This window comes from Carassius auratus, linkage group LG45M (genome assembly GCF_003368295.1).
Source record: "Carassius auratus strain Wakin linkage group LG45M, ASM336829v1, whole genome shotgun sequence".
In the NCBI taxonomy this organism is placed as follows: domain Eukaryota; kingdom Metazoa; phylum Chordata; class Actinopteri; order Cypriniformes; family Cyprinidae; genus Carassius; species Carassius auratus.
Window position 1 is genome coordinate 1,557,572 of NC_039299.1, and position 26,410 is coordinate 1,583,981.

The 26,410-nt window shown below is 40.1% G+C and overlaps 4 protein-coding genes across 8 annotated transcripts in view; 1 reads left to right on the forward strand and 3 right to left on the reverse strand.

The window, feature by feature from the left end:
* LOC113068554 (gephyrin-like) overlaps window positions 1–26,410 on the reverse strand; it is a 1,122,288-nt gene that overhangs the window by 822,976 nt on the left and 272,902 nt on the right. The gene's annotated exons all lie outside the window — the stretch shown is intronic.
* LOC113068559 (leucine-rich repeat and fibronectin type-III domain-containing protein 5-like) lies at window positions 633–9,600 on the forward strand. Its single transcript, XM_026241310.1, has 3 exons — window positions 633–924; window positions 5,232–6,652; window positions 8,498–9,600. Exons 2-3 carry the CDS (start codon window positions 5,259–5,261, stop codon window positions 9,363–9,365), a joined length of 2,262 nt encoding a protein of 753 aa, XP_026097095.1. The 5' UTR covers window positions 633–924; window positions 5,232–5,258; the 3' UTR covers window positions 9,366–9,600.
* On the reverse strand, window positions 12,556–18,902 carry LOC113068583 (transcriptional repressor protein YY1-like). 2 transcript variants are annotated; one of them, XM_026241362.1, is made up of 6 exons: window positions 18,210–18,902; window positions 17,360–17,522; window positions 16,197–16,241; window positions 15,964–16,024; window positions 15,679–15,837; window positions 12,556–13,375 (listed from the first exon to the last, which is right to left on the reverse strand). In XM_026241362.1, exons 1-6 carry the CDS (start codon window positions 18,718–18,720, stop codon window positions 13,193–13,195), a joined length of 1,122 nt encoding a protein of 373 aa, XP_026097147.1. In that variant the 5' UTR covers window positions 18,721–18,902; the 3' UTR covers window positions 12,556–13,192. The 2 variants fall into 2 exon arrangements, with proteins under 2 accessions (XP_026097147.1, XP_026097148.1); XM_026241363.1 differs by lacking the exon at window positions 16,197–16,241 and having other exon boundaries at window positions 13,146–13,375; window positions 18,210–18,892.
* The window catches only part of LOC113068579 (ena/VASP-like protein), an 18,463-nt gene continuing 11,847 nt past the window's right edge, over window positions 19,795–26,410 (reverse strand). For both annotated transcript variants that reach the window (XM_026241359.1, XM_026241358.1), the window contains exons 4-12: window positions 25,634–25,697; window positions 24,469–24,530; window positions 24,100–24,356; window positions 22,959–23,059; window positions 22,835–22,877; window positions 22,522–22,589; window positions 21,972–22,032; window positions 20,709–20,766; window positions 19,795–20,388 (exon numbers count right to left, since the gene is read on the reverse strand). In XM_026241359.1, the coding sequence (XP_026097144.1) occupies window positions 20,351–20,388; window positions 20,709–20,766; window positions 21,972–22,032; window positions 22,522–22,589; window positions 22,835–22,877; window positions 22,959–23,059; window positions 24,100–24,356; window positions 24,469–24,530; window positions 25,634–25,697 (752 nt within the window). In that variant the 3' untranslated portion in view covers window positions 19,795–20,350. The remainder of the gene's footprint in view (window positions 20,389–20,708; window positions 20,767–21,971; window positions 22,033–22,521; window positions 22,590–22,834; window positions 22,878–22,958; window positions 23,060–24,099; window positions 24,357–24,468; window positions 24,531–25,633; window positions 25,698–26,410) is intronic.

The window sequence follows — 26,410 nt, forward strand, 5'->3', positions numbered from 1 at the left end:
TTTCAAATTCAGTTTTGTCTTAATGTATTTAAAAATACTATCATTCTAGAGTTTTGAACTGTTTAAAACTAACTAAACTATTACCAGAGAAAACACGCGTTTATGATTTAGAAAGTGTGACAACTAAACCCGATCTCTATTTACATGAATGCAAATATTCCGTTAAACTGTTGTTTTAAGGCAAATAAAGCATATATGCCCACATGACTGTTTCACTGCTTTACAGACTGATCTCAGACCTGCTCCGCCTCCACAGAGGCGTGTTCTCTGACCGGCTCTACTTAATATTCATGAGCCCGCGCTTCACCATTGGACGGGAAGAATCCAACGTCAGCGTGCCTGATTAATATTCTAGAAGCGCGCTTTCCCATTAGACGAAACAAACATAACAGGTGTATTTATAACGTGAATAATATCACATTAATATTATATAATAATGTTACAGTATTACTCGACAGGATATATTACAGTTTAAAAGATTATCTAATAGCCAAGCCTTGGCACAACGAGGTAGCGTAAAAAAATACAGTTTAAAATATTACAAAATACAATAATTGATATATCAACGTCAGCGTTTAATATTAATATTCCAGAGCGCGCCATCCAATTGGAAGGTCACCGAGTGAGCTGATTAATATTCATGAGCCGATCCTTCTCCGTGCTGGGGCTGGTGACTCGGTGCATGCAGCGTAATGCGGAGCTTCTGTCTGCGCCTTCATTAAAGCTGATGAACATCTCACACACTACAGAACAGGGTCTGATTAGCTCATGGACGACTGGAAGGCCATCGGAGGTCCTTGGAGGATCTGATGTGCACTGATATATTTGGGTCACCCGAAGGAAGGAGCTGCTGAAAATGCGGTGATTTCGGTGGAAACACGGCGTGCCTTCGCCCTGATGAAGCAAAGCTGATATCTTCGACAGGTAAAGGATGGGGTTTCCTCACTGCATTCATTCTCAGATGCGCTCTGAGACGCGTCTTCATCTTCTGAGCACATCACTGAGATCTTCAGGACAGCTATGAGAAGGAAAGAAACCCTAAATCACACATTTAACGAATGCACTCGATCAGAACACATTGCAAGGTCACAAAACGCCTTTACCTGCTGCGAGTGCGCTCGAAATGAAGGATGCATGTCATGTTTCATTATCAATAAATCATGTGCAATGCATTTGCAGACTAGGAATGATGGCAGCTTATTCCATTACTGCAGTTTTACATTGAACTGGTTGGCAGTATCAGGGTGGTACAGATCTCAGGGCCTTCACACAGTGGGTCTTTATACTCGTTTCACTCGAATATTTCGGTTATTAGTCTATGATGGAATATATTTCATATGCTTTTGTAGATGCAGGAGTGTTGAAGAGGCTTGTGCTTGGTTGTTTCCTGCAGCAGGCTTTGATTCATCATCTTCGTGTTGTTTGATGGCTGCTCTGATCAGCTTGGATCTGATGCTCAGTTAACAGAGGCATTTCACAAATGTTTTTAAAGGTTATGTAAATGTTATAACAAATTACTCTTAAAATCATGTATTTGATATGGGTTCTCGTAATGTTGAAAGGAAACTGTTCTCAGAATCTTATAACGTTATCTGTACGATTCAGAACCAAGCGTCTTTAATACACAACTAAACTGCACGTTGTAGATGTTTAAAAGGCATTTATAAAAAAATAATGGTTTCACAATTGATTCAAACCCAGACAGCAAGCAATTTCGGCCCAGATCCGGCCCACATCTGGCAAGCATGTGTTTCATGTGGTTTCACACTATGCTGCTGTCTGGGAAGGTAATGTTCCTGTAGTCTTTGCATAGCCAAGAAAAAACATTCTTTAAAAGAACGTGTTGCGAGAACATTCAAATGTAACATTTTCAAAATTTTATCACGATAAGATCCTCTGTAGCTCATACAATCAAGAAATACGTTCTTAATACATAAAAAAAAAATGATGTCTTGAATGTTTAAAAAACATGTTTTCATAACTTCATGGCAAAACATTCTAAAAGCCTTTTTGATTGGTGGGTCTGTTTTGTTATAGTTTTGTAAAGGAAAGTGTTTAAAATGTATGAATCCTAAAAGATTCGCTGATTTATAGTATTCATATACAATTTTTTAAAATTGTATATATATATATATTTATTTATTTATTTATTTTTAGGTGTAATGTTCAATTCCATTACAGATCTGGATGTCTAGGAGCAGAAATCATTGAGCGGAGAATGTTGATCTCTGAACAATTTCTCTAGACACTGAGAAACATTGCTTTAAGAGAGAGAAGTTTTGTCCTATCATTTATAGAAGTAAAAAAAAAATGGTTTTGAGAACGTTCTCTGAAGGTTTTGGAAGGTTCTCTCAAAGTTAAACATTCACAGAACATGTTCAGAGTAATTTGGTCTTCAGTAATGTTCTCAGAATGATCGCACAAAACCGTTATTGATGCATCATACACAGAATGTTTTATTTCTGGAATTTATTTTAGTTGGACGTTCATCTAACGTTTTCAAATGTTACTATTCTAAAGTAACGTTCCCATAATGTTACAATGGAACGTTCACATAAAAAAAACGTTTCTAAAACATTTAAAAAACAGGACATTTTTAACGTTCAGAGAACATTCCGAGGAAACATTCTCATAACTTCATGGGAACGTTAGCAGAATGTTGTTGGAGCATCGGAATGTGCGTCCATCCAATCCTAAATGTTGGTGACGGGTTTGAGAGCACTGAATGTTCGGCTGTAGGTGTGTGAACAAACCAAACTCTCTCTCTGACACATCGAGTCGAGGAGATCCGTCATGCTGCTTCATTTATGCTTCACTGAGTGTTGGATGGGAGAAACGGGATGAAAAAAATAAAAATGGCTCGCTGTGAGCATCCAATAGCACATTCACAGCGGTGTTTCTGAGGGGAAGCGCGCTCAAAATACAGACGCTTTGCCAACTAAAGCAGCCAGCTGGATGGCGAACAACACCAGACACAGACTCAATGAAGAAGGTGATTAGAGATGCAGAGAGGGTGACATCACCCGCCTGTTAAACACCAACAAGACGGTCATTTGTGCTTGACCCGTGAGCTGTAGTGTGTTATGATTATAGGAGTATATTCAATGCATTATTTAGACTCCGCTAACAGGGAATGTTCTCAGAACGTTCTGTCAAGGTTGATGGAACGTTCCTTCAAATGTATCTAGTCTTTTAGCGTTAATGGTATGTTCGTTCAAAGTTATCTGGATGTAAATAATGTTTGCAAATCATTAACAAAAACTATTTATACATCATTAATGGAAGAATTGTTCTTAGCTGGACATATTTCTGCCACTTGTTTTCAGATAACATTGAAAAGTAACATTTCTATTCTTTGTTTGTTTAACCCAGAAAAAAAATATGGAATATATATATATATATATATATATATATATATATATATATATATATATATATATATATATATATATATATATATATATATATATATATATATATATATATATATATATATATTCCATATTTTTTTCTGGGATATATATATATATATATATATATATAAAACATAAAAAAATTGGAAATTATTAACATTCAGAAATAACATTTTCGTAACTTAATGAAACATTAGCAAAAATTTCTGAGAATATAAGACTGTTATTAAAATAAAATCCTGTTCTTAATGACTTGCCTGGTTGAATAAATGTTTAATAAAATATATATATAAAAAAAAGGGTTTTATATGATACTTGTTTTTTAAATGTTGTTACTTGTTTCAGAACGTTCAGAAAACATTCAAAAGTAACATTCCCATAATGTCTGCAAAATGATACAATGAAACGTTCCCTTAACATTTGCATAACCAAACAGAACACCATTTTCTAAAACAGAAAAATCGTTCAGGAATAGCGCTTTTATAACTTAATGTTAATACTAGCGAAACGCTCTTAGCACACATGTCACGGGTCACGTGTGTTTACTCAGTGGCAGCATGTCATTATTTAAAGCTGTGACCTCTATATGTGACAGAGATGAATTGGCATGCGTGTTCCTGTTGTTTATTTCATGTATTTTATAGTTTAGCACGCTCCCGTTTTCATTGCTCTTCCATACTGTCAGGTGTCACTTTTATTGCCTATTTTTATATGCAGGTCTCACTCCAGCCGGCTCCTGTGTTGTGTGCATGACAGTGTAATGATGCCGACTCTCTCGTGATCACAGACCTGATGCATGGCAGGTTATTATCGCATGCATTCTCAGCACACAGCTTATCACCCGTGACAGCACTCGACATCTTCAAAACGCACATTCAGGTGTGATCTCCAGGGTTACAAATGACAGAAACCTCAAGAACCGATCTGCTGATGTTTAAAACAGAAACCACGAGCCAATGCTCCGATCTCTCTGTAAATGCACACACAATTAAACATTCATGATCTTTGCAAAGAGGCATTCTAATCAAAACCGTAGCTGGTATGAAATGTTATATCTCGTCAAGGACTCAAGAGTCATTCAGAGAAGATGTTTCTCGTCGCACACAAGTAATCAGAAACACGAGCGAATCTCCTCTTTGAGACATCAGACTGATTCAGACGAGTAACTGGACGGCCAGACGAGTCTTCCACAGATGACGATCAACACTATTGTATCAAACACAGCATGAGCTTTAAGAAATGTCCCTGTCAGATTTCCTCAGACCAAACTGTTAACTGTTTGTTTGTACAGCAGAGAAACTGTTGTGCTCCCGTCTAGCATTTATTTAGGCAATATTAATAATTGTCATCTTAACGACTCATCTTGCACGTAGGGTAATTTTTTGATCAAAGCCTGTTTTTTTCTGCTCAGCAAGGCTGCATTAATTAATTTGCTCAGAAACCCAGTTAAAATTATGAAATACTTGTACAGTTTAAAACCGCTGTTTTCTGTGTTAATCTATCATGAATGTGATTGATCGCTGCGATCAAAGCTGTATTTTCAGCATCATTACTCCAGTCTTCAGCGTCAGAAATCATTCTAAATCAATATACTGATTTTCAACATTTCTGATTATTATTAATGTAGTGGAAACTTGAGAATAAACTCAAGAGAACAAGTGTTCAGTGTTCAAACCCTGTGCAACATTATAAACGTCTCTTTTGATCAATTTAATGTGTTCTTGCTGAATAAAGGTATTAATTTCGTTCAGCCTGACACACTCGCCGCTCCTGATCTCTTGATATTGAGAAGCGTCTCTGTGTTTGCTCTCTCCGCAGGTTGTTTAACCAATCCCCACAACCCAGATGGAGACGCTACTGGTTTATTTGATGGTTGTTGTAATGGCGTTAAAGGCCCAGAAGATCCAAGTGTGTCCCAAGCGCTGCATCTGCCAGGTTTTGTCCCCCAATCTGGCAACCTTGTGTGATAAAAAGGGTCTGCTGTTCGTCCCTCCAAACATCGACAGACGCACCGTCGAGCTCCGACTCGGGGACAACTTCATCACGAGCATCAAGCGGAAGGATTTCGGGAACATGACCAAACTGGTGGACCTGACGCTCTCTAGGAACACGATAGGATCGGTCACGCCGCACGCCTTCAACGATCTGGAGAACCTCCGCGCCCTTCATCTGGACAGCAACCGCTTGACCCACATAACCAACGATACGTTTAGCGGCATGTCCAAGCTGCACCATCTCATTCTGAACAACAACCAGCTCACGCACATCCACATAGGAGCGTTCAACGACCTTCTGGCGCTGGAAGAGCTGGATCTATCCTACAACAACCTGGAGAGCGTGCCGTGGATCGCCATCCAGCTCATGAGCAACCTGCACACCTTAAACCTGGACCACAACATGATCAACTACATCCCCGAAGGAACCTTCTCCGGGCTTCAGAAGCTCAAGCGTCTGGATGTGACGTCTAATAAGCTCCACAAGCTCCCGCCGGATCCGGTTTTCCAGCGCGCCGGAGTTTTAGCCACTTCTGGTGTCTTGGGTCCGACGTCGTTCGCGTTGAGTTTCGGAGGAAACCCGCTGCACTGTAACTGTGAGCTGCTGTGGCTTCGACGTCTGCGGCGCGAGGATGATCTGGAGACCTGTGCGGCTCCGCAGCATCTCGCCGGACGCTATTTCTGGACCGTATCCGAGGAGGAGTTCCTGTGCGAGCCGCCGCTCATCACTAGACACTCGCAGGAGACGCACGCTCTCGAGGGCCAGCAGGTGTCCCTGCGCTGTAAAGCCCGAGGAGACCCGGATCCCGTCATGCACTGGATCGCTCCGGACGGGAAGCTGGTGTTCAACTCCAGTCGCACCGTCCTCCATTCGGACGGGACCCTGGACATCCTGATCAGCACGGTCAAGGACTCCGGATCTTTCACCTGCGTCGCGTCCAACCCGTCCGGAGAGGCGCAGCAGACGGTGGATCTGCTCATCACCAAACTTCCACATTTCACCAACGACACCAGTATGGTCCAGGAGCCGGATCCGGGGTCATCTGACATCGCCACTTCTGCCAAGACGGGCGGAGACGGAGGATCCTCGATGGGCAACAAGGGTGGAGCGGAGAAGAGGGTCCTGATCTCGGAGATCACTGCATCCACGGCTCTGGTGAAGTTCAACATTCAGAGGAATATTCCAGGGATCCGGATGTTCCAGGTGCAATACAACGGCACGTACGACGACTCGTTAGTGTACAGGTGAGCCTGCTTGGGTTTAAACACCTTCCAGCATTTCAGAGAGCGGTGCACAGATGGTTCAATACAATACTTCACATTTACAGCTTCACATCAACAAACATAAAACAGTATTAAAGTAAAATTGATCAATTATGAAGAAACTCTGCTGAAGGTAATAGTGTTGTTATTCAGCTCAATTCAGTTGCCGTCGCATCTCTTTATTGTTTTCAAAATGTTAGCAGAGAAATGTTCATGGAATGTTTGTCCTGAAACGTTTCAGTTGGATGTTCCTCTAACATATTTTAAATGTTACTACTTGTTTCAGAACTTTTAGAGAACGTTCAAAAGTAACAAAATGTTACGACGGAATGTTCCCTTAACGTTCCAATAACCAAGAAAAAACATTTTTTAAGAACTGGACATTTTGAGCATTCAGAGAGTAATAACTTCTGGCAAGATTCTCTGAAAATTATGAACAAACATTCTTCCAGTAATTAATTATGTTCTCAAAACATATTTTTTTAGGTTTTATGATCACTTTTTAACATTATGATTCAGAACAAAACAATGTGAGCACTGCAGTCTGAATCCTGAACGAACGACTGTTATGAGCTGCTTCTTTTCTGTGAATAAAACATCATCCTGTGAGACTTAGTCACTGATTGGTTGTTTATAATAGCATGGAAAGACAAACGTAAGGAAGAACTGGAAATGGACAAGTTTATGATGAGTTAAGAGAGAACAAGTTGATTTTCTTCTGAGGTCAGTGACAGGTTTGCTCATTGTGGCAAATTTGTCAGAAAACTAAACTTCATATCTAGCTCCTCGAGGAAATATATCTTATTTTAAGAATATTAAAAAAAAATTTGTACTGAAAAATAAAAACGTAAGATCCCAGCTAACGGGAAACGTTCTCACAATTTTCTTTTTAACGTTATATAAATGTTAGGACAAAACATTCGTAAAGTAATGTTTATGGAACGTTTTATTACTTTATTAATATTTGGTATATAATTCTCATAACACTGAGAGAAAATGTTCTGAGATAAACATTCTCAAAACGTTGTTATGATGTTGTTTGTCCTTGAACGTCTAAATAGTGTTTATGTAACCCTAAAATAACGTTAGAATCACAACAAGAAACTGGACATTTGAATGTTTTTAGACTACTAAAAATAAACGTTGAAACACATAACGGTTTTGTAAACAGTATAGTTAGTAGAATGTAGTTAATAAAGCAGACAGTTCCGGTCCTTGATTCTGATTGGCTGAGCCAAGTTCAAAGCTGTTGTAAATTACTCTACAAAGTAACACACCTTTGTTTACTTCTGTGTGTTGCTCAGCAACCACTTTGTAGCAACCACAACTGTTTCTAAGGAGCTACATTGTTTTGTGCAAGCATACTGTTTTTTATTAATATCATTACACTTTATCTGCTCTGTTTTATTCTGTGAAACCTTAATACTTGTATGGAATTACCGTTTTATGACAGCAATACTCCCAGTGAAGCAAAGGTTAACAGCGAATTTATATCCGCTAAGAAGCGTCATACCTAAAACATAAAATCACAGTAAACCACGGCTTCTTGAGGCTTATTTCTTTATTTTAAAAAATGTAAATAATCACAAGAAAACTGGACATTGCAACATTTTAGAAACATTTAGAAACAACGTTCCCACAATGTTTTTGTTACCCATGAATGATTTTTCCAGTGTGTTTGATTTCTCTGTGTATTTCACTGTGTATTTCTGTAACAATACGTTCCTAATGGAATCAAATGATGAATAACAGCTCATTAATCATGTTCTGAATGATGCACGTTGACCGGTTCCAGTGTTTCTGACTGTGTTTGTCTGTTTCTTACAGAATGATTCCTCCGACCAGTAAAAGCATCACGGTCAACAACCTGGCAGCAGGAATGACGTACGATCTTTGCGTTCTGGCCATTTACGACGACGCTATGACGGCGCTGACGGCTACTCGTGTGGTGGGCTGCGTTCACTTCTCCACCGAGCCGCAGTATCTGAGCTGTCACTTCATGCAGTCACAGTTCCTGGGCGGCACCATCGTGGTCATCATCGGCGGCGTGATCGTGGCGTCCGTCCTGGCCTTCATCATCTTCCTCATCGTGCGATACCGGGTGTGCCAGCAGGAGGGCGTGGAGAAGGGTGTAGAGCTGGGCGACGTGCGCTCGCCGTCTGAGCATCAGGTGTGTGGCATCATCAAGTCCATGTCCAAGCAGGTTCTGGGTCCAGACGCGTGTCGGAAGAAATCACCGCAGAGCGAATCCGTCCCGTCCCGACAGTCCAAGCCAGCTCTTCCGGACTGCACCGTCTCCACGTCCTCCGCCATCCACAGCTGGCACCCTGCGTCCCCGAGTCCGGTCCGCCCGGCGCGCACGGACACACAAGTCAACATAGAGCTGGACAACACCAACAGGAACAACTCGGCCAAGCTGCGTCCCACCGTGCGCTCCTATTCCACCCTGGTGACCCCGGGGTCACGCAGAGCCCAGCTCCAGAGCCTCCACAACTACCAGACGGTTCCGGTGAGCTGTGTGCGCGTCAGCCGCCGTCACTCGCTGAACGTAGACTCGTGCAAACCTCCGGCGTACGTCACCCGCCCGCAGCCGCTGCGCTCCAAGCGTAGTTTATCCATGAGCGGCGGAGACATTCCCCAGATGGAGACATCCTCACCGTCCCAGGCCCCGTGCGCTCTGGAAAGCACATTATAATGCAGGATTTTGCCTTCACTTGAATTCTGTGGTTTTTAATAGTGTTCCAGGCCACCGTACGTGCGTCATATTCCCGGACTGTCAAGAGGACGATGTTTTTTAAGCACAAATTAAATACTGTTTCCTGCATATTGTAAAACAATACTACGACTTGTATATTTCTTTGTTTAATGGAATAATACACAGACACTGCATACAAACATGTAACGTTGTGTAAAATAAAATGTGAAAATGATACGTTTGTTAATTATGAGTCGCGATGCATTGTGCATTTGATAATAAAAGCAGCGAAACGTCGGCAACAACGACGTAAGAACTTTACAAATTGAATATGGTTTGGTGAATAGGGTTTACAAATTTAGCAGGTTTTACGAAGGTACATTTAAAACATTTTTACAACCAAGAAAGATATAAAAGGAATGCATTTAAGGGAACAGAATTTATTATTATTTTTGTCGTTGCAAAATGTGTACAAGATGCTTAAATCAAGATACATTTACTGGAGATGCTAAATGATCAAGAAGTCGAATTAAGAACAAATATCTGGAAATGAGTTTTCATTCGTGATCGCCACTGACACACATTTGTTCTGGCTGTAATCATAAACACACTTTATTTTGTTCGGTTTCTCATAAATCAAGACTTTGTTTATCTTCTGTCATTGTGCGTCTCCAGTAAATGAGTCTTGATTTGAGGATGTTTAGATATTTGTACTTTATATTTATTTTATTTTTTCAGTGCATTCAACATTTAATGCCATGACTTTATCATTTTAAGACTGCTCTGATTTAAGACACAACACTGATCTGATTTTTTACAGTTATTCTTAAAGAGATGAGGCAGGCTTCGTGTGTGGAGTCAAAGTGTCAAAAATACTAAAAAATACTAAATACAAAAATACTATTTGTAACTATTAACTATTACTATTAACTATGGAGTTATATTAATGTAAAAAAATATTTGTAAAATATATCTAGCCTTTTCCCCATCTCTCACACACTTCTGGGACTGCATTTTGTTGATGAACATGAACATGACTTTTGATAAACTATTGCAGCATTAAAGATTTATCACTTTTTCATCAGAAAGGGAATGATTATGCAAGCCACACTAGTTTATTTTATTTGAAAACTTATATATAATAAATTTAAATCAGGAGTTATAAATTTAATTAAGGAATTTAATGAATCCATTAATTCCCATGGGGTTAATACTGATCTTCCTGAAGACTCACACTAATAAAAGATGTTTTCCAGAGGAAGGAAATTATTTTCAGCAGGTTTGTGTTCAGATGGAAGCTTTATTGGAATCGCTTTTAAAATAAATGTTATTTTACCATGAAGTAAACAGTATTTTAATATGATTGCATGACGTTATGTGCTGGATATGGCCAACTAACAAAAAATTCAACTGATCTTTTATTTATTTTTGTTTTGAATAGGTTTAAATGATTTGATTATACTTAATTTAAGCAGCAACTAAATTTTACGTTTTTTAGTTAAAATAAGTGGACATTTTAGAGTATGTTCTAAGAACGTTTCACTACTGTTCAAAATAAGGAATACATTTTTTATTTCGTTTTTAAAAAATTTTTTTAACTTTCGCTTTTATTGAGAAAGAATGACGAAGCAATCGGTCCTGCTGAATTATTCATGAGCTAATTAATCCGCTGTGACGAGGACAGACGCTGATTGGACACTCGAATCCTCTTACCTGTGGAGAGAAATAATAAACGAAGAATCATAATATGCGCAGAAGCAATTCCAAGCATATTAATTATTAATAGAGCGAAAAGTGCTCTGAATGAACATCCTGATTACTCCTGAATAAGAGAGCAAAGGGAAACTCCTGGGTCTCAACATCTGACAGAAAGAGCCTCGTGACCTTTGACTGAGTTTCAGCATCATATATAAAAATAAATAATAATATTAATAATCAGAAGAGTGGAGTTTCTCAGGATGCTTTCAGCTCCAGTCTCAACCAAATGAAGAGCAACAGACAGACCTGTTGTATCTGACTGCCCCAGAGGATGATGGGAAATGTAGTTTAATGCTCTGCTGATGGGGTTTTCTCAGAAGCTCTCAGGAAGGTTTCTCGCTCTTCATGGTGTCGTGTTTCTCTGGAAAAGCACTGAAATAAGATGATTAAACTACTTACAGAAGACACAACTGTTACGGAGAAAATGGACTGTATTTAAACGTTCATTTTTCATTATAATAAAAACATGTATTATTTACATATAAAATATATTTATGTATAATTATATTAAAATTCGTTTTTATTTACATATTACATTTGTAATTTAATTATATTAACATTATTAATTAGAAATTATATATTATAATTATATATATATATATGTGTGTGTGTTACATTATATATTAAAATTAGAATTATATAGTATTATTTGCATTATTTACACGTTCAACTTATTTTAAAATTGTATATAATTTACAAACATCATAAATTACACATAACAATTAGAATTATATTTACATAAATTATAAATAAAAAAAGACACATATATTACTTTATATCATAAATTACAATAGCGTCGTTTAGCACCTTTCAGATTGATGCAGTATTCCTCAGTAATGATGGATCAGATCAGATCAGATCTGCAGGTTTATCTGAGCGCTGCTGTGCTGCTGCATGTCTGTTACCCTGGCAACATATTCCTGCATGTATGATCCCATCTGCAGCAGACACAGGAACGACCTGACGCAACACCTGCACATCTGTGAGTTAATAATGAGGTAAATATCACTTTGGAGAACATCATCTTAGAATCAATGCTCCCCAAACACTGAGATCACGTGTGTGTGTGTGTGTGTGTGTGAAGCAGCTGTTGAGTCTTCATGAATAAAAGAAGTTGTAAAACTGATTATTGCAGTATGTTTAACAAAAACAAAAATAACTATAAATTTCTTTTTTTTACTTAATTACATTTAATCCAACGTGATTTATTTATATTTAGTTTTTGTGAAATGTACAAGCTATTTCTGTGTGAAAATTATTACAAAGAAAATCCTACAACGAAATGTTCAAAAGAAAAAAGCTTTTAACATTTTAAACTTATTATAATTCATTTATTTGACATTTCTGGTAATTAAAGCTGGAATAAAATAAATAGGCAACCATCTGAAATTAGTTTCAATTGATAGAAATATTTGAAAGAAATGACAATTAGTAAAAACACAAATAAGTAATTTAATGGTATATAAAGAACACAAGATAACAAGCTTATGTCTAGACTATGTTCCAATCAGACATGTCCTTTAATGTCAGCATGATTCTAGAGAAGCAAATTAAGTTGACAAAAGCTGATTTTTCCTTCTTTAATTGTAGTTTGCTGAAATACAGGTGAGGTGTAAATATCAACGAAGGATAGTTCATGGTTTGGACCTTTACAATACATTCTAACAAAGAAAAGCGTGGAGCTGTAAGTGATCAGATAGAGGACGAAGTCTCTCGCTCAGATCATGAACAACCACACAAACAACAGAAAGAAACACACACACATCGCTCACAGCAAACAACATCAGCTCTCGTCAGCAACTCTCAGGATTATTCATGATCACAGGTCGCTTACCAAAAGAAGTGTACAATATGCACACTTGGAGAAACAGAAAATGAAAAGCCATATGAAGACCAGAGAGAACGGAGTAAGAGTGGAGGAGGAGGAAGCAACAGTCCTGATGTTGTCGTCTGTTGATCTGCAGTGTAGAGCCTCATCCGCCGACAGAGCCGTGTCACGAGGTGCGAGCTCCTTCAGTCCGTGTGAGAACCACTGCTTCACGTCCAGTGTGTCCACGCCGCGCCGCAGTTCATTGGGTGCTTTTGGCTTTGGCGTGTGTCAGGATGTGTGATTTGAGGTTGGTGGACTGAGCAAACTTTTTATTGCAGCCGTCGAACGGGCAAACGTACGGCCGGTCCCCGGTGTGAATCCGGACGTGTGTCCGAAGATTAAAGTCCAGAGAGAAGCGCTTCCCACAGCCCTCGAACGTGCACTAGATGGAGAGAAGCACAGCACGATTAGAGACGCTCTCCCAGCACAGACTGAACAGATGTACACACACACACACACACACACACACCTGGAGAACCCTCTTCACACACACACACACACACACACACACACACCTGGAGAACTCTCTTCACACACACACACACACACACCTGGAGAACTCTCTTCACACACACACACACACACACCTGGAGAACTCTCTTCACACACACACCTGGAGAACTCTCTTCACACACACACACACACACACACACCTGGAGAACCCTCTTCACACACACACACACACACACACACCTGGAGAACCCTCTTCACACACACACACACACACCTGGAGAACCCTCTTCACACACACACACACACACACACCTGGAGAACCCTCTTCACACACACACACACATCTGGAGAACCCTCTTCACACACACACACACACACACACACACCTGGAGAACCCTCTTCACACACACACACACACACACACCTGGAGAACCCTCTTCACACACACACACACACACACACCTGGAGAACCCTCTTCACACACACACACACACACACACACCTGGAGAACCCTCTTCACACACACACACACACACACACACACACACACCTGGAGAACCCTCTTCACACACACACACACACACACACACCTGGAGAACCCTCTTCACACACACACACACACACACACATCTGGAGAACCCTCTTCACACACACACACACACACACACACACACACACACATCTGGAGAACTCTCTTCACACACACACACACACACACACACATCTGGAGAACTCTCTTCACACACACACACACACACACACACATCTGGAGAACTCTCTTCACACACACACACACACACACACACACATCTGGAGAACTCTCTTCACACACACACACACACACACACATCTGGAGAACTCTCTTCACACACACACACACACACACCAGTTCATCAGACTGTGAACTATATATTACCATAAGAGCATCTCAAAGTCATAGTAATAATACTTTCATATTTTAATTCAGCAGTAAAACCCTGTTGTGGAAAAAAGAAATGTTAAATTATTTTCACTTGATTCTATTTTAAGTTTAATCTTTGATATTAAATTTGTATTAACAGAAAAAACAAGTAAACATTTCGTAGTGCTGTTACTGTAAAAATATTGCAATAATTTTCAAGTTGTTAGTTTTATGAAAACAATTAGGCGTTTGATTATTAAAACTGAACCTATTATACTGCAAAAAAAATTAAAAAGTGGGAAAAACTGATTTTGAAGGGCTGTAAAAATGTACTTCTTTTTACTTAAGCAATAACCTGTTGTTTAATTGTCTCTGTTCCAGTAAGACATGTTTTCTGATTACTCTAGTGTAAGCAGTGAAACAGAAGAGATCGTCGGACGGTCAGCGGTGGTCTCGTCTAGTGTTGCACGGTGCACCGATGCTTCAAAAGTATCGCGATTCACGGAAATTAAAAAAAAAGTCACGATTCCTAAATTTATTAGTATTGATACTTCAAAGAATGACTGCGTTCCAGATTTGTAAGGTCGCGGTGGGTAAAGAAATTTGACTTTATTTGCGGGCTGGGGCGGGAAAAAATAATTTCATAAAAGCGGGATCCGCGGATTGGTAATAAACCGGACCCGTGCATCACAAGGCTGCATGTGGGAGCACACGTGATACTGTCTCCACCGGTCCACGACTGGAGAAAAACATGATGCTCATTAAAGCTCACTGAGTTTTCTCCTCTGAAAGAAAAGGCTGCACAACTGACTGAAGAAGTTACAATATCTGAGATACTGCTGCTAATTTATTTGCTTTTTTATTTTTTTACTTGAATGCCATTGCTTAAATTGATATTATTTAATCTTCTGAGTTCTGAAACATTGTTTAATATTATCGCTGTTCATATTTTTATTCAAAGTTCAGAATCAAGATAAATTTATTACTCCTGTTTTTAATGATAACTGAGATAATTCTGCTAAATGTATTCTTTCTTTACCTTGAATGTCATTGCTCTATTTAATTTTTTATATTTTTATATTTTCATATTTTGTTGAAATGTTTAATATATCTGCTGTTCATATGTTCATTTATTAGTGTGTTATATGATTAGAATGTTGTCCCAGTTTTAAAATAAAGCACAGCAATGATATTTGAGAGTGTATTTTCCCCTTTCAGGAAAAGTATCGAAAAAGTATCGAAATGGCAATTCTTGACTAGGTGTCGACATCGAAACAGTGATTTTGGTATGGTGACAACACTAGTCTCGTCTCATCGCTCGGGTGACGTACCTGGAAGGGTTTCTCTCCGGTGTGCACCAGCTGATGGCGCTTGAGTTTGGAGCTCTCCACGAAGGCTTTCCCGCACTCGGCGCACACGTGAACCCGCGGACCGTGAGTGTGCAGGTGCTTCCTCATCGCTGAATTATCCCTGAACATCTTACTGCAGCCCTGCAGAAACACAGGAGAGGAGTGAGATTGCGTCGCTGAACACACACACACGCACACACATAGCGCACACACACACACTCTCTCACACACACACACACACTCTCTCTCACACACACATACACTCACTTTGTGCGGGCAGGCTATCGTCCGAGGAGCGTCATCCTCCTTGATCTTCCTCGGCTTCATTCTAGACCAACACAATGACATCAGACATCAGTTACCCAGCATGCTCTGCGTATCAGAGGACATTTAAAGCACTTCCACCCGTGACGTACGGTGCTGCGTTACCCAGTGACCCCAGACGTGACCCCACTGACCAATAACAAGCCCTCAGGTGTGAGATTCAGTCTAAGACTCACCGAGCGGGACTACGAGCAAAACCAGCTCCGCTGGGACTGAAGGGGCTGAGAAATAAAACAACTAACACAGTAAACATCTGGACACAGCAGCAGGACGCCCTCACTGACCAACACACACTCAGAACAGAAGAACAGATCTACACTACATCCAGAGATCACATGATCACACACACACACACACACACACACACAGACACACAAACTCACACACTCTCTCACACTCACACACGCTCAGACACACACTGACACTACATCCAGACATCACATGATCACACACACACACTCACAGACACACACACTGACACTACATCATGAGATCACATGATCACACACACACACACACACACACACTGACACTACATCCAGAGATCACATGATCACACACACACACACACAGACACACAAACTCACACACTCTCTCACACTCACACACGCTCAGACACACACTGACACTACATCGAGAGATCACATGATCACACACACTCACAGACACACACACACACACACTCACAGACACACAAACTCACACACTCTCTCTCTCACACACACTCAGACACACACTGACACTACATCCAGAGATCACATGATCACATACACACACACTCTCTCTCTCTCTCTCACACAGGCAAAGAAAAAACTCACACACACACACAAACACACACTAACAGACACACACACACTCACTCACACACACACACACACACAGACACACCCTCACAGACACAAACACACACTCTCGATCTCTCTCACACACACACTCAGACACACACACACAGACAGACACACACACACTAACAAATGATTCTTCAAATAAATCCACATTTACTGGAGATGCACTCTTGATAAATGAGATACTGAAATTTAAAATGAAGGGAGTTAATGATTAAAACAAGAACATATTTTCAACAGTTATATTTCCACACTGACAGATATTTGATATCAGAAAACAAAACTAACTATCTTTTTCCCCGCATCTTTTGTAATTAAATCTTGTTATTTGCGCTGGAAACCCCTGAGAGAGAGATTGGAGTTCGCAGTGTTGCTGTGACAGAAGAGCTTCGAGTCTGATGTGTGTCTAAAGAGCTGAACTCAGATGTTAGAGATGTGAACCGACCCCCCTCACACGTCACCCGCTTCTGACCCTGATACTGTCGGGCTCTGACCTGGCGAACTCCGCCAGCTGCTTCGGGTCCGACAGATCGATCCCCGGGATCCCGCCGGGAGGCAGCTTCTTCCCCGTCATGTACTCGGAGTAATCCGGAGGAGAGTCCTCCCCGATGACCTGCTCCTCCACCACCGTCTCATGATCGAGGTCCTTCTTGTCATCTGAAACACAGACGGCTCCGAATGAGTTCGCAGCGCCACAGTCTCACTCACACACACACACACACACACACACACACAGTCGCGGAAACTAATAGACTAACATTACAGCGTTACACGAGCGACGATCGTAACATCCGGGTCCTCCGAGTAAACAACAACAGAAAACACTTCGAAACCTCAGAGCCCCCCCAAAAATACACAGTTTCAACCAGAACTCTGAAATCTAAATCAGCTAACCACCCAACACAAGTTCTGCTAGTTAAGTTAGTGCTAGTTAACAGACACACGACAGTACATAGACGCTCGTTTCAGTTCCAAACTGATGAAAACAAAACAAAAAAACACACCTTGATGGATATTTAAATCCAAAGAGGCGCGCGCGATTCCCGCCTAAGCCCAAATTCAAACGTTTAACGGTCTTTAACGGTCTCGCGGCCTACGCACAGCAGCTGCAGCGCGCTCGCGCCATCTTCAAGCCGCAGCACCGTCGCCATTTTTTCGGGCCGCCATAGTGGACCCGGGGAACATGGCGGCGCCCATCGAGAGCTGAAAACATGGCCTCCGTTCAAAACAAAAACACCCGGACGGATTCGCCCGCACTCCCGCTGCAGACAGCGCTCGCGATGAGGACCGACCGCGGAACGGCACGCGCTGCGGACGGACAACGCCCTGCTGAAGGAAACTCACCCGAAGCCCACATCGTGACGGAGAACTCGCCCTCCAGAGTCTTGATCTGCACCTGCTTCTGCTCCCATTTCCTCCCGCTGGCCTCCGCCGCGCTCAGGTAACTCTTCTTGCCCACTTTCTTGCCCCCCGACGCCGCTCTCTTCCCCGCCCGCCCCACGGAGCTCTTGCCCGCGACAGTCAGCAGAGTCTGTCCGAGGTACTCCTCCTCCGCGCCGGGCGCGGGCACCGGGATGAGGATCTGGTCCTCGAAGCCGTCGTCATCCCGGAGCTCCGACTCGTCTCCGCCGACCACCTCCTCGCGGGTCTGGACCAGGATCACCTCCTGGTGCTGGTGGACCTGGCTCGGGTCGTCTGTGACCAGCGGCTGCAGCGCGATCATGGGCTGCTCGTCATCCTCGTCTCCGATCACCGTAGTCTCGATGGTCTCCACCTCGATCTCGTGCAGCTCCACGAGCTCCGCGGGCATCTCCGAGCCGTCCGCCTCGATGTACAGCGTCTCGCCGGATGCCATGTTGAAGTCCGCCAGCTCGCTCGCCTTTGCTGTCGCGTCAAACGCACGCTCGCTTCCCCGCAAACACACCCCCCGATACCCGCACAGCGCACACACTCCGACAATACAAATAACTCTCCGCTACTCACGCGAATTCACGTCGCCACTACGCTCCACTGCCAAATCTCGCGAGATGAGGGTCGGGCTCGCGCAGATGTATTAGTTCTGTTTATGTAATTATTAATATTTTAAATCCAGATTTCATTCTATATTAAAATAAGTTCGATCATTATTTTTATATATTGTATTGGTCTATATGTGGGTTGTTTTTATTTTTAAAAATTGAACCAATTTTAAGATTGTTTTGATTTAGTGTTGATTATTTTTAGCGTTTTTATTTTTTATACAGTCTATGGTTTTTCCTCATGTATGATAGTTATCCTCTTGGATGATATTCATGTGTTCTAACTTGAGAATACATTTATATACTTATGTATTAATTTGTGTTTTTAATATAATTTTTTAACCGAAAATAAATATTAGACATTTTTATTGATATATTAGTGTATTATCTTACGTTGTATTTACTTTTAAATGTGTTAATTGTGCTTGTTTTATTTTATTATTCACGTGAAATTTGTATATTATTCGTAATATTACTTCAAAATGTATATATTATTATTTCAAATTAATATGGTTGTTTGGATATTTTAAAATGTTTTTGATTGTTTTCTCATGCAAGTCATTTCTAAATTGAAAATAAATGTCATCAGAAACTCCTATATTAATATATTACTTGAATAAAATCCAGATTTACCCTGTGTATTAATGATAATTAAATATAATAGTCTTTTTATATGATGGTAATGTTTATTTTTGTGTTTCTCATCTGAACTAAAACTCTCATCAGGTTTTTCTCTAATCTCCACAGATCATTTATTCATGTTCCTGTGACACAAGCAGACACTTCTTCCAACACAACCTTCACACTTTATTTCACTTCTTTTTGAATGTCATGTATATCTTTTTTTTTAAACCAGGAAGCACTTGGTCAAAAACAGAAATCATAAAACAGAACAATATTTCACCATGTCCTCGCAGCCAATAAACATTTTATTAACAACATGATCACAAATACTCTGGTGTGTGATGTTTGTTCATTAGATAATAACTCAGAACAGCCTATGCATCTTTAAAAAAACCTCCTTTGGTGATTAAATACATAATTATGGCAAAAAGGATAAAAAAAACCCTCTTAAAAACAGGAATGTGCTCATGATGAACCTTGAGGAAAAGTTAAACGATACAAATATAAAAGACTAATGCTGAAGAGATGTGCAATGACATCATTATCATTATTATTATTATTATTAATTCCTTTATCTACATGAAAACACTACTACTACTACTACTACTACAACTATACCTATAATAATAATAATACTAATAATAATAATAATGCAGACAAATGAGGAGTCCAGATGTTTGCTCTGTTTTCTTCAGTTTCTGAAAAGACTGTCACCAAGATGAAGGAGTGTCAGAAACACATCTTGCGGCTCCTGGACGTTGCAGACGTGTTAAAACGAGTGCTTTAATACAGCTGTAACGTCTGGCGTCAGCGACAGCAGCATCCGCAGGGGTTCGATGCACATTATGTGGTGCTGATTCGACTGAGTTCATGTCTAATGGCTGGAAATAAAGCAGAACACAGTCATTCGAGTCTGAAAGTACGATACGAGGAGTGCATTACAGGACACAGAGTATAAAACACGCTGACAGCCATCAGGACTCAGACCGGGGCAAGTCGTCACACGTTTGTTTACATTTAAACACTTGGCAGACGCTTTATTCAGAGTAACTTACGCCACACTCAAGGTACACATTTGACATTTTTTATCATTTCTTGCGTTCCCTGGGAATCGAACCATGACTCTGGTGTTGCAGGCAGCATGATCTGCAGTTTGAGTGAAAGGGAAGATGAATGAAAGATGAATAAACCAACAACATACCATCAATGATCTCGTCCTTCACCTTGTGCAATTCACGAACCACTTCTTCCAGGATCTCCTGTCAATTAAAACATCATCTGCGTTTAAAGCCATTGAAGCAGAGTTATTAAAGTCAACTAAACCTGAAAGTATTTAAAAAACATAAAACTAAATAAAAAAGTTCATCAGGCAAACTTGAGGTTGGTTTGAGAAAGCCTAGCCTGAAAGTTTAAAGCAGTTGTAAAAGTCTGAAGTTTTAAAATTTAGATTGATTACATAGATGTAGATAATGTGGCTAGCATGATTTGCAGGGGTTTTTTTTTAGCATGACCAGCCTCTTACTAGCATATTGTTGGCATGATTAGCATGTTACTAGCATATTGTTGGCATGATTAGCATGTTACTAGCATATTGTTGGCATGATTAGCATGTTACGAGCATATTGTTGGCATGATTAGCATGTTACTAGCATATTGTTGGCATGATTAGCATGTTACTAGCAAGTTTAACAAGTAACTAGCATGTTGTTAGCATGATTAGCAAATGACTAGCATGTTGCTAGAATGGCTAGCAAGTGACTAGCATGTTTTTAGCATGATTATCTTGTTGCTAACAGGGCTAGCAAGTGACTAACATGTCGCTAGCATGATTAACAAGTTACTGGCATACCACTACCATATTTTTAACAAGATAAAATTTTACTAGCATGCTTCCAGCATGATTAGCAAACGTAAATAGCATGCTGCTATCATTATAAGCAAGTTACTAGTATGATGTTACCATGATTAGCAAGTGACTAGCATGTTACTAGTATGGCTAACAATTAACTGGCATGTTATTAGCATGATTAGCAAGTGATTAGCATGGCTAGCAAATGACTAGCACATTGTTAACATGATTAGCATGTTGTTAACATGGGCTAGCAAGTGACTAACATGTCGCTAGCATGATTAGCAAGTTAATAGCATGCCACTAGCATATTTTTAGCATGATAAGGATGTGACTAGAATGCTGCTAGCATGATTAGCAAACATAACTAGCATGCCATCATCATTAGAAAGTTACTTGCATGTCATTAGCATCGTTTTATAATGATTTGTATATTATGTATATATGCATATATTATTGCATATATTATTTTCAAAAATATTTTTTATATTATTTAAACAAATACAAAAAATATTTAAAAATAAACAATTCAATGAGTGAAATACTAACTGAAATGAAAATGTCTGAATAATTTCTTCATGTATGAATGAAACTATGCTAGTATGTGGTTGTTACCTGTTTCATTCGGTCGAAGTCTAAAGCGTCCGAGTCACTGATGCTGCCCACGGCTCGAACCCTGCACACACACACACACACACACACACACACACACACACACACACTCCTGAGCTTCTGCAGCAGCGCACAGCCATATTACTGACATACTTAAACTTATAACATAGATCTCAAATATTACACAATTCAATTATCAGTAACTTATAAAAGATTGTTTCTGCAACAAGATAAAATTAAAACATTCAGCGCAATTTCTGATGTTTTCCCTTTTTTTTTTCTCTGAATTATAATTTTTTTAGTTTTTCGCCATGGAATTAAAAATAAATCTCTATTCCTCAGAATTGCAAGAAGTAAAAGTCAGAATTTGATATTTTAGTATATTAAAGTTTAATGTTTTGATAGTGTATGATACGTTTCGGTCTTATTAGTGCAGGCTATAATACATAATAAACAGGATCATCAGTGCTTATCATATTTAAGTGGACAGTTTAAATGAAAATGATCTTTCATCTTGATAATCTCAGGCTGTGTGCTGAAGGTGAGGTCTGACCTGGACACCAGAGATGATCTCTCGGCGGAGTTGGCTCGGTCCCACGGCTTCTTCACTCCGGGATCATCCTGAAACACACGCTTCTGTCACACGAGACTCATATCTCCGCTGACACACGGATAAAACCTTTCCTCAGAACTTTCTAGGTGTTATTAACTCTAAAATGAACATCTTAATACATTACTGTTGTAAATGACCATTTAAACTGCAAAGTATTTGATGATTACAAGCCTAATAATTATTTTATTTCACAATGTTAATATTTCTGTCCAGTGCAAATATCCTAAATGATTTTCTTCAGATCTGTACTCACACTTTGGTTTTCTCCATCCTTCTTCTCGTCTGCTGCTTTCCTCCTGTGGTGAGAAATAAAGCATGTGTGTGTGTGTTTAATGAAGGTGTGTGTGTGTGTTATGTGTGTGTGTGTGTGTGTGTACCTGCGTGCGAGCAGCGCGTTCATCTCCTCCATCAGTCCTCCGCTTCCTCCGCTGCTGCGGTTGGCTTCGCTCTTGGCTGCGGACGCAGAGTTCTCCTCCGGCTGAGGACAGACCATCACAGCCACACGCTGATTATCTCACGCTTTTATTTACATCTATTACAGTTTCCTAATGTCTATTTCTCATATAGAAATGTGTGAAAGTGTTTCTGGAGATTCTGTTGTTTACTCTTAAAATAAAGCTTCTGTAAGGGTTCTTTCACAGCAATACCACAAAAACATTTAGTTTCCTAAAGAACCTTTCAGTGATCAGTTCTTTAAAGAACCAGTTTTCCTTACTGTGAAGAACAGTTTCATAATCTAAAGACCTTAGGATTTTAAATATTCTTTATGAAACAACTGATGCAGACAAAGACCATTTATTTGTAATAGTGACTAAATATAACAAATTTGGTGGATATTTCTTTATCATAAATGATAATCCTTTGGGTTTTCAATCATGATTGCAGCCAGTATGAACTGTGTTGTCTGGAAATCATCTTTGGTTCTGTCATAAGAGTCGGTTCCAGAAGGAAAAACTGCATTTAGTTTGTCTGTAGAAATTTTTACATTTAATTTATGAAAGACAGATGAGCTACAAGATTGTTATTTGATGTGATATGCTTTTGTTGAAGCCATGTATTTGTTTTTATAATTACATTAAATGGCTGAATTTGTGGTGAAAAACTACATTACCCATGATGCTGTACAGAAAATTCCACCAATCAGAAAGTAAATGAGCACAAGAGCTCCGCCCACTGCTAAGGAGAACCGCCAATAATTGAGTTATATATATATATATATATATATATGTATATATATATATATATATACATTGTATATTATATGTGCATATTTTGCAATAAACCTACAATGTATTGTTTGTTTAGATATAATCAACTTTAAATGAATAGTTTTATATTTCACAAATTTACAAAAGTCGCGTGATTTTCAAACACTATTTTCACTTCAAATAAAAGTTTGTAATGTTGTGATTCTCCTTGTGACTGATTGGTTCGGTTCTTAGATTATATCTCTTTAACAAATACTTTTTAAATCCCTTTAAAGGAAATGAACAAGGATAGACGCTGAGGATCTCGCACCCGTTGCACACGCCGCAGTTTGGCTCCGGCGATCATGGCTGCGAGACCCGTGGGGGCGTGGCTATCGTCCTGGGCGTTTCCTCCGTATCCACCCACAGGCAGAGGAGGTGGTGGAGGGGGCGGAGCTCCAGCGGAGGGGGGTGGCGGCCCGGGCGGGGGAGGGGGAGGAGGACAGGGACCGCCCATCGACAGAGGAGGCGGAGCCACGATGGGAGGAGCTACAGACAGCACCGCGGGGTGACCCTGAAACGGAGAACCTGAGGAAATAACACAAGTCTTTTATTCGTCCAGCGCTTCACACAGAAGAAGAGTTCATGATGCAGAGCTGTGTCCATGTGCGTCAGTGTTCACGCTTCAGTCGCGTCTGACCTGAGTTAGACGACCGTCTCTCTCGCTCAATGTTCATCTGCTGCTGCTGCATTTCCATTTGCCTGCAGAGATTCAGAACACACATAAACACACCCTGCTTACCCATCATGCACTGCACACAGACCTCACACACTAATGGTCAATGAGTTCAGAATTTAACATTTCATGTTTCTGAAAGATGTCTTCTGTTCAGCAAAGCTGCATTTATTTGATCAAAAATACTTAAAAAATTCTGAAATAGTTTTGTAAAGTAGAACATCTGTTTTCTGTGTGAATCTGTGTTAAAGTGTAATTTATTTCTGTGATGCTCCGCTGTATTTTCAGCATCATTCCTCCAGTCTTCAGTGTCACATGATCTTCAGAAATCAGAATAATATGATGATTTACTGCTCGAGAAACATTTCTGATTATTATCAGTGTTGAAAAAAAATTATATTTTTGTGTAAAGTTTCATGCATTTTATTTTTCAGGATTCACAGATGAACAGAAAGTTCAAAAGAACAGCGTTTATTTAAAGTAGAAATCTTGTGGAACATTATAAATGTCTTTACTGGCACTTTTGATCAATTTAATCCATGCTTAAATAAAAGTGTACATTTCTTCTTTGGGAACATGATGCCGTGTTTCAGATCTAATAATGATGTGATGGGAATGGATCCTGACACAGGAAGTGTATGAGAGCTGCACAGTGGAAAGGAACTCTCCAGATGCATGATGGGACGGAAGAGCGTTGTGACCAGCAGAGGGCCTCGGTGTGTGTGTCACTCTCATCACTGCATCCGAGTCTAAACTTCACATATTTGTGGAAATGAATGCTTCTAATCATCAAGGACACATTACATTGATCAAAAGTGACAGTAAAGACATTTATAATGTTCCAGAAGATTTCTATTTCAAATAAATGCTGTTCTTTTGAACTTTCTATTCATCTGTGAATCTTGAGAAAAGAACAGTCATCACAGTTTCCTCAAACACAGCACACTGTGTTCAACACTGATTAGTGTGCACACTTCAGAGACATCAGTGTGCTGTTTATATTCTGAACAAAGCCTTGTTCTTTTATTGGGATCAAACGTGTGTGACTGTGATTATACAGTATGAGACGCCATCTACAGTGAGATACTACAGCAGTCTGTGTGTGTGTGTGTGTGTGTGTGAGGCTCACCGTCTCTGGACCTCCAGTTCTTCTGAACCCGGCCCATTCTGGACTTGACGCTGAACAGCTGGACCTGAAAGAGACCAGGAGCAGTTTGAGGAATATGACAGTAATACCAAGGTGTCACAGATTCAGAGTGTGTGTGTGTGTGCGTGTGTTTGTGCGTGTGTGTGCGCGTGTGAATAGACACAGCACTCGTGACATAATTTTTCCTCCCCAATGGGAAGGAGGGTTGGGGGTCTGAAGATGATATTCGGAGGATCTAACCCCTGCTAACATCTACAGGTGCCGGTGGACTCTCATCAGTGTCACCAGAAACAACACTGAACCTTCAGGGAATTTGAGCTCGTCTTCCCTCGGCTGATCACTCTGTTTCTCTCTCATTCCTCAAGAACTCTGCACTCAGCGAGGACATTCTTATTTTCACAGAAAAAGCCAGATTACCAGTTCTTCTTACTAGACTTAACCTTTCTATCTGGTTTCCTACAGCTCAGGTTCCTCACTGTCTGCATCAGACTACAGAAGAGATCACAGAAACACTGCACACATCCCGAACGCTGTCATACTCATAAGAGGAATGAACACAGCACGCCACGATGGACTAGTGAAAGACATAGCTAACTATTTACCATCTTTAGTAAGAATATTCACACATTCATGTATAAACTCATCCATGTTCCAGTATCTGAACAGTGACTCTGAAATCTTCTCTCATCTGTCTGCTAACACACCAGATGTTGTTGTGCATCACAGTTTCCAAAAAACATGTTTGTGAGCACAACTGCT